The sequence below is a fragment of the Brassica rapa genome, chromosome A05 (assembly GCF_000309985.2).
Source record: "Brassica rapa cultivar Chiifu-401-42 chromosome A05, CAAS_Brap_v3.01, whole genome shotgun sequence".
NCBI lineage: Eukaryota > Viridiplantae > Streptophyta > Magnoliopsida > Brassicales > Brassicaceae > Brassica > Brassica rapa.
In genome coordinates, this window is record NC_024799.2 from 13,096,341 (window position 1) to 13,105,919 (window position 9,579).

The 9,579-nt window shown below is 31.0% G+C and overlaps 1 protein-coding gene across 1 annotated transcript; it reads left to right on the plus strand.

Annotated features, from left to right (window-relative positions):
• Nucleotides 1-914: 914 nt before the first annotated feature.
• On the plus strand, nucleotides 915-4,467 carry LOC103868758 (zinc finger MYM-type protein 1-like). The gene has a single exon (XM_033292267.1). It carries the CDS (start codon nucleotides 1,445-1,447, stop codon nucleotides 3,911-3,913), a length of 2,469 nt encoding a protein of 822 aa, XP_033148158.1. The 5' UTR covers nucleotides 915-1,444; the 3' UTR covers nucleotides 3,914-4,467.
• Nucleotides 4,468-9,579: the final 5,112 nt, after the last annotated feature.

Sequence of the window (9,579 nt, forward strand, 5' to 3'; positions counted from 1 at the left end):
TTACAATTAGAGTTTTGATTTCAGGTAAATTTTTCAAATTAAAAAAAAAAATTGGGTGTTTGGATAAAATTTTGGGTATTTTTCAGTTCATCGTGTCAGATTTTGAATAAGATTTTAAAATTTTAGGTATTTGAATTTTTTTGGTATTTGTTTGGAGTTTCAAATACTTTTCGTGTTTCTGATGTTTTTCAGATTTTTCATATATTTCAAATTCTTTTAAAATCTTAAATACCCGAACAGATGTGGACCATTACGTCCATATTAGATCCAACAACCTTTTGATATAAATTTTTAATGTTATTGTACAAAAATATGGTTGATGAAATATTTTTCTGAGTAAAGGTATCATAAGAAATAATATTAAGATCTGTTAAAAATATTTAAAATATTGTATGTTTAGAATGATTAATGTATTATCAGAAAAATAATAAATAGTTATACATAACTCCAACAACTTTTTTATATTAGATTTTTTAAAACTCTTTCCTTTTTAATAGTATTGATTCGTTTTAAGTGAAAAGTATATAAAAGTATAATATCTAAATAAATAATTTTCAAAATCTTGAATAATCAATACTGATATCGTGAAGTCAAGTTAGATTTAATAGAACCAATGAATTTCTTCATTTTTGTGAAGGTAACATGAATATTCAGAAAAATCATTTTTAAATATGAAAATATTATCAAACTATAAACGGTTGAAAATTTAGTATATGATATGAGATTTTAGTGGGAAAGTTTATATATGATATGATTATTTTATTATAAACGAAAGAGGAAGTTAGAATGTATACATATATGTCTTGTAATTTATCTTGCTTTAAATCATATATTATATGATAAAAGTGATAATATAAAAATTAGTTTCAATGCTTTTACGATTTAAAAATCAAAATGATAAATATAGTAATAGTAATGATTAGGATTTAGGAGTGAGATTTAAATAAATAAAAGAATTGAATAAATTATTGTTAGAGAAATATATGGTAACATATTGTTAGTATAAATTTAAGGTAAGACCAAAAAATAATGAATTAAATGAAAAAGTCCAAACAACTTTTATATGTAGATTTTTTTAGACTCCTTCTCTTTTAATAGTATTGATATATTTTTATTTGGTAATTAATTAATAAAGAGTAATTATCTATTATTAAAGTAACTAAAAGAGAAAAAAAAGAAGCAAAAACTAAACCTAATTACGTTTCATCAATCATCATCGTATCATCTTCTTCTTCTTCTTATTTTTTTAACAACATATCTTCTTCCTCTTATTCAAGAAAAACACAAACTCATCTTCCTCTTATTCATTGGTTTTTCCAAGTTTTTATTTGAAAGCTTCGACTAGCAACAACAAAACAATTCAGGTTTGTTAAATATTTACCAAGTGATACCTTCTGTTCGCTGTGTATAAAGAGATATTTATTTACAATTTTTTTTTAGTTCAATGTCTTCGAATCGAATAAAGAATGAAAAAGGAGGTGCAGCAAAAGTAAGAGAAAAGAAGAGGCAAGAAGCACTAACAAATTCAATGGCTGGTTTCATGCTAAAGTATGTTAAAAAATCTAAACCTTCTCCACCTGATGAATCGGTAGAGGAAGAGAATAATAAAAGTAGCAAAGAAGCTACTGGGTTTGATCATGATCAAGCTGAAAAGAGTGGTGAACATAGCAACGAACATGAGTTTGATGAGAATGAGAATGAAGAGGATAAAGAGTTTGGTGTTAAGGAGTATCAGATAGATGGAGATATAAATGATCCTGGAAGTTGGGGAAAAGTTGATAAAAGAATGAGAGATTTTCTGGTTGAAAAAGGTCCAATGGCAAGACCTTCAATTGATTATCACTTTCCAAGAGATCATCTAGGCAGGTGTTTTTCCCATTCGTCTTATACCAGAAATATATTGAATGGAGAGAAGCAAGACAAACTTACGAATTTGTTGGCAACTACTGGGTCTGATGATTGGAGAAATGTCTCGAAACTGCTTAAGGAACATGAAAAAGGTCATAAGCATATCACATGCATGATTCAATGGTTGGAGTTGGAAGAGAGATTACAGAAGAATCAGACAATTGATAAGCATATTCAAGAAGAGCTCAACAAAGAGAAAAAACACTGGAGAGATGTGTTTCTGAGGATAATTGCATTGGTAAAAGGTCTTGCTAAACAAAATGTTGCATTTCGTGGAAGTAGTGATAAGATCTATGTAGATGGTAATGGGAATTTCTTGGGCATGGTTGAAGTATTTGCAGATTTTGACCCAGTGATGAAAGAGCATGTTAGACGGATCGAGAAGCATGAAACTCATTATCATTATCTCAGTCATAGGATTCAGAATGAGTTGATTGATATGCTTGGGAATGAGATCAAACAAATGATCTTAAAGAAGATTCGGTATGCGAAGTATTTTTCAGTTATTCTTGACACCACTCCTGATATCAGTCATCGGGAACAAATGTCCATGGTTATTCGATGTGTGGATATTTCTGAGACTTCTCCAAAGATTAAAGAATTTTTTTTAACATTTTTGGAAGTGAAAGACAAGACAGGAGAAGGGCTTTTTGACGCCCTTCAAGCTGCGTTGCATAATCTTGGGCTGAGCATAGATGACATTAGAGGGCAAGGTTATGATAATGGATCAAACATGAAAGGAAAAGTTAAAGGAGTACAAAACAGGTTGCTTGAAATTAATCCCATGGCTGCCTACACACCATGTGGTTGTCATAGTCTGAATCTTGTACTTTCTGATATCGCTTCCTCCTCATCGATAGCAATATCATTTTTTGGAATTAGTCAGCGCATCTATTGTTTGTTTGCTTCTTCTACAAACAACTGTGATGTTTTCAGAGAGATTGTGAATGGTGTTACGGTAAAACCATTATCACAAACTCGTTGGGAAAGCCGCATCCAAAGTGTTAAAGCAATACGATTTCAGGCTCCACAAATACGAGAGGCTTTGATTTACTTGGCTGAAAACAGTGCAAATCCAGGAACAAAAAGTGAAGCCGAGTCTCTTGCAATGAGTGAAACTTATGGGATTGGAAACTTTGAGTTTTTGATTGGAATGATTATTTGGTATGAGCTTTTGTTTGTTGTTAACAAAGTAAGCAAGATCCTACAGTCAAAAGATATGGATATTGATATTGCTATTGCTCAAGTGAAAGGTCTTATTTCTTTTTTTAAAGACTATAGAGAAACAGGTTTCCAAGCAGCAAAATTAGAAGCTGAAAAGATTGCTATTGCTATGGAAATTGATCCTGTGTTCTCTGTGAAAGTAAAGCGGGTCATTAAAAAGAAGCAATATCATGATGAAGAGCCTAGAAAAGATGATGGAGATGTGATATTTACAGCAGAAGAAAACTTCAGGATCAATTACTTCATCAAAATTGTGGATCAGAGTTTGGTTTCTTTCGAGAAAAGGTTTGATCAGCTCCAAAGTTATGAAAAAACTTTCGGATTTTTGTTTGATCTGAAGAAGCTGCAGTTGACAAATGATGATGAACTGATGGTTTCTTGTGTCAACCTTGAAGTTTTTCTCAAGCATGGTGATCGTTCTGATATTGATGGTAATGAATTATTTATGGAGTTGAAGCTCTTAAGAGGGAGTTTACCAGCAAATATTCAGAATGCTGCTGAGATATTAGATTTTCTTAAGAAGGTGGATATTTGTTATCCAAATACATGGACTGCATATCGTATAATGATGACAATTCCTGTATCAGTTGCATCAGCAGAAAGAAGTTTTTCGAAGTTAAAACTCATAAAATCCTATCTACGGTCATGTATGTCACAAGAGAGATTAAATGGTTTGGCGATCATATCGATTGAAAGGAAGATGACTAAAAAATTGGACTACACAAGTTTGATGAATGAGTTCGCTAATAACACTGCAAGAAGAATTATTTTTGAAGAATAATGTATTTTCATCTTTTAAATACTTTGAATATTTATGTTTTTGTTTGACATTGGATTTTTTTTAATATATGTTTAAGGTTTTTTTATATACGAAAAACAGCCGATTTTTTTCTTTCGCTTCTGGTCTTTCAAAACTCAAGACCGGCACTGGGGCTGACAATAATATTTGTTATATTTCCACATTATTTTTGTTTGGGCCATTTCAAATATTTTGTTTTTTTTAACATCAAATACTTTGTTTATATGAACAAAAATTAAACACATGATTATGTAACCTTTCGTTTTCTCTATATAATTTAAACTTTCATAAAATATTAGAATATTTATAATGAAAGACGTAAATCTTTTGTTAAAAGAGTATATAATATTTTATTAACAAGTTAAGTCAGTAAAAAAAACCTTAGAAAAAACAATTCAATACATAATAAAATTAATTGATTAGAGAAATACCACTTTAAATTCTTTCAAATATAAAGTTCAATTTTGTAAACATAAATACTCATTTACAAAATAATAATAATGAAAGATGATAATTTTAAGTTTTTGAATACAAAAAAAAAAGTAAAAATATTAAAAACACCAAATATTTTTCAAATTTAAAAGATTTTTAAGCGAAAAATAAATCCGCGCTTTTAAAGCGCGGATCAAAATCTAGTTCTCATGTTATAAATGAAACTTTGTCTGAAAAATCTAGTTCTCATTTTTCTTTGGTACTCATATCGTTCTGTCAACTGATGTATCGTCCGTATAGGAAAACTCAGTTACCAAAAAAATGAAATAGTTTGCCATCAAGTAGCTTTCTGATGGATGCACCAGTTTCAGGTAAAGAACAACGTAACCAGTTGAAACTGAAGACACGTCAAATCAATTAAGGAAAGAAAAGAAAATTTAAATAGACATTAATACGAAATCAATCCACGTGAAGACCCATCAGCAACATATACAAATAACATGTAACCAATTCAAACAATCAAAATAATAGATAGTCACCAATTAATGAGATAGAGAAACAACAACGTCCAAGACCCAGCGGGGCTCCGCTCCTAGTTAGTAAAAATATCAAAGTTTTCGAGAAGTATTAACTTCTCTAAATCGCATGCCATATTTCTATGAAAACAAAAGAGTTATAAGTAAAATCTGGACAGATTACCAACAAGAAGCAGGTTAACGGCATGGCGCATCCATGTTGCTCTCCAACATGTTGCGTATGCTCACGAGGAGATGAAACCCGAGATCACCTATTTCTGTCATGTGAGTTCACACAGAAAATATGGAGAATGATAACGCAAAGATTCAGCAATCGCGCTGTCTTATATATTGAGTGGTCAGAACTGCTCTCCTGGCTATGGTCCCCGAGGAGAAAGAGGGTCATGCTCTTGCGTAAACTGGTCACTCATGCCTTGGTCTTTCACATTTGGAAGAATCGAAACAACCTGATTCACAATCAGATCTCGGCAACAACGTCTACTGTTTTTCAGGGAATCGATAGGGAGGTCAGGAACATCATAACGGCGAGGAAAAACTACAAGGCTTTTCAGCGTCTTAGAGCATTTGCACCGGGGAGTTCACACAATTTTCAAAAAAAAAAAAAATTAAAATAAACAAAAGAAGTGAACCTGTCTCTTATGAATTCACTGCACTGAACCCGGGTCATCACTGTAGCGCGGGCCCCACGGCACGTGGCGGCCCGAGATTGATCCGATTAATTAATTTTTTTTTTTAAACAAAAATCAAACAGAAAAAAAAAAAATAAAAAAAATATTTTGTGAACCCCTTCCATGGGATTCACTGATGCAGATGCTCTTATGCCCCTATGGTTACAATAGTTTATAGCCTTAGTGTCGTTGAAGTTATTACTCTCTGTTTTTATCTTTTTTTTGCCGGAGTGTAATATGTTTAAGATTATGCACTTTGTAAAATCTTTTCATCATTAATATGTTAGCAAAAAAAAAAAGTAATAATTTATATTTGCACTACCACATTCTATTTATCTCACTTTTACGCCTTGGTAAAAGTCATAGTTAATTCATTCCACTATTAAACATAGCCTCCTGATCTGGAATTGGCCACATAAACAAATAGAGCTATTTGTAAAATTGACTCAAAACTCAAAGTCAAACCTAAAATTAACCCATGTTTTTTTTGAATTTTTCTTTTGTCTTATTCACCCCATAAGTTCATATTATTCACGAAAATGCCATTAGTTTTTTTTTCTTTTAAAAAATGGTATTTTTACTCTCTCAACCTCATCATCTTCAAGTATTTACAAGATTGTCATTGCCATCAATACACCAACCACCATGAACAACCAATTTGAAGCTCTTAATGCACCTCAAATCGATTTACACTCCTTCTTTCTCAATTCTTATGAACTAAGAACAACATTTCTTTCACTTTCTCTCCATATTCATCCAAAAAACCCAAGATTTTAATTCTAAAAATTTTATGGTTCATAGAGCTATTGAAGCTAATGATTCTTGGTGGGTCACTTTTGTTTGAGATTCTGGGTGCTTGGAAAAGACTTTTGTGTGCTAAACAAGTTATCTCACTGGTTGAAATTATGAAATTAGTTTTTTTTTTTCAGATATCTTCGTCCAGACGAGACGACTTACATGGAAGCTTCTGGTCAATACAGAGGTTAGTTTTGCAATTGACTTTTAAATGTATTTTTCAAAACAACTTATATGGAAGTCGTCCATCTTTGTTTGTTAAAAAAAAATCTGAGACGACTTCCATTTAAGTCGTCTAAGGTAAACAGGTTAGTTTTGCATTTGACCGGATTGTGTCAGAAATTTGATTAAGTCGTCTAGTAGAAAATTAAAAAATCAATATTTTGTTATACCATGTAAGTCGTCTCATGTTAGACGTCCAGTAAAAGTTAAATTTCTGACACAATCTGGTCAAATGCAAAATTAACCCATTTTCCCTAGACGTCTCGAATTTTTTTTTAACAAACAAAGATGGACGACTTCCATGTAAGTTGTCTAGGTTAAAAATCAATTACAAAACTAACCTAAATGGACGATTTCCTAGATGTCTACCAGACGACCTCCGTGGAAGTCGCATGCGTCAATGTTTAATAAATTTTCATTTTCTCTAAAACTATAATGACTTTTTAATTTTTTTTTTGTTATTCATGTATATTAGTCAATATTGGGGCTATTAAATGAAATTGATAACTTAATGGGTGATATTTATGAGATTACCAACATTCATGCTTAGTAAAGTTTCTAGCCAACTGAGTAGACTTCTGTAGAAGTATTCTACGTTAGTTTTTGTAAATTTGTTAAGTAACTTTAAGATATGTTTATTCAATTTTCAAAAGTGTTAAGTAACTTCAAGAATATCAAGTAACATGGTTTAATGTGTCTTCTTAGACCATAAGATATACTTTTTACTTATGTATCTAATGAAAGTGTTCTATCTTTGAACTTATGTAATGTTTTATCTTTTGTGAATTTGACTAAGTTATCTTGAGAATTCTTCTCCCTTAGTTGTAATAAATTTGATTATTTTTTTTGTGTTATTGTGTTTTGCTATTGAGGTTGTATCAATAAATTCAATTAGTTCAAGTAATTTTGGCAAGATAATATTGTGGATAATGAACATATTTACCAATTTATCATTAATTTTCTTCAAATTTACAAAAAAAGTCACAACTAAAGGAGTACACATGCAAATCACAAAACAGACCACAAACAAAACTATTATATATCATTCCTCTACAAAGACAAGCTTATACTCCACTGGATATGGAAGAAGACTTCATCAGAAGACTTCCTGGAAGTCGTCTGGAAGACTTCTTTGAAGTCGTCTGGAAGACTTCTTTGAAGTCGTCTGGAAGACTTCTTTGAATTAGCCTGGAAGACTTCCTGGAAGTCGTCTGGCGCATTATATTTTAGAAGACTTCCGAGAAGACTTACCATAAGTCTTCCAAAATCTGATCCAGATATGAAAAACATATATATCAAACCCAGATCTGAAAAACATGCATATCATATCAAAAAATTGTTCAAATGGCTTACAAAAAGAGAAAATGAGTGGAAAATTAGACATATATACTTTTATAGAACACACAAAGTACATATTGAAGTGGAAGATGAGAACCATCTGTTAAAAACATGCAACAAAAAGATAGATTAGTGTGAAAAACATGAGAAAAAAATGAAAAATTCATATAAAGTTTAGTGTTTTCAAGTCAAAGAGATTATAGTGGTTTTGGAGAGTTTTAGTCTGGTAAAAAGGTATGAAATTTATGCAACATAAAGTTACCAAATGAAAAAAAATCAGACATAAAAACAAAACGCTCAGATCTGTTATGAAATAGAGACATGGGAGAAGATTCCGTCAGAAGACTTCCTGAAAATCGTCTGGAAGACTTCTTGGAAGTCGTTTGGAAGACTTCCTGCAAGTCGTCTAGAAGTCTTCTAGCCCAGACGTCTTCCAGATCTGAAAAACATGCATATCCAAATCCATATCTAAAAAACATGCATATCCAAAAACGTTCAAATGGCTTAAATTAGAGAAAATGAGTGGAAGATTAGATAGACCTACCTTTATAGTACACACAAAAATACATATCTAAAATTAATAGATCTACCTTTAAATGAGTGGAAGATGAAAACCATGTGATGAAAAACCAGCAAAAACAAGATAAATTGGTGAGAAAGACATGAGACAAAACAATAAACTGATATAAAGTTTGATGTTTATAAGTTAAAGGAGATTAGAGAGAGGTTGAAGAGTTTTAGAATGAGGAACATTACAACCATTTGAGAGGAGGGAGATAATGTGTAAATTTTTCTTTATATAAGGAGACAAAAAATCCAATTAGGTTAAATATTTTTGATTCAGAAGAGTTTCGAACACTTTCAAGTAAGTCATCCAGAAGACTTCAATATTTGTAGCGGGAAACTAAAATAGAAGACTTCCTAGACGACTTACATGTTAGTCGTCTAGACCCTAAACATAACTTCTAAACTAAACATTTCGTAAAATCAAATTAAACTTAAAAAGTGTTTACTATACATATAAATAAACACATATAGGTAAAAAATTAATTTTTCAAAAAAACATTTAAGCTTTCCAAAATCTAACCCTAAGAATACATACATACTACAACATATGTTGTCAAACCCTAAACAAAAAAATATCATGATTAACTACTTTCACTTATCTATGTTGAAAACTATTCAATTTTATTATATCTTAATTACATCACTTTAAACTATTTACAATTACATGATTTTAATTTTTCACTTGGCAAAATATTTTTTAAACAACTTATAAATTATTTTAAGATTAACAACACCAGACGACTTACCTGACTTACCTGGAATCCGTCCAGATGATTTCCAATATCCCAAAAGACTCAGACGATTTACCGGGACTATATTCGTAAAAATAAGTTCTGTTTTTTTTTGTCACAAGGGGTTTGGTGTATTTTCACTAGGCTTTTAGGTTAGTTTTGCATTTGATTCAAGTTTGGGTATATGTTTGCATTTCAAATCAAGTTTTTAGTCATATTTGGCAAATTCACCTAACAAATATGCGAAAATTTCGTAGTATCTGTAATCCGTTCTGTTCCAAACAAATATTTAGATTCACGATTTGCTTCGATCTGGAGAATGTTGAATATCCGAATATTCGGAATTCTTTTAAGTATTC

Excerpts from the sequence above, each read along its gene's own strand:
- LOC103868758 (XM_033292267.1), top strand. The coding sequence starts at position 1,445 with ATGTCTTCGAATCGAATAAAGAATGAAAAAGGAGGTGCAGCAAAAGTA.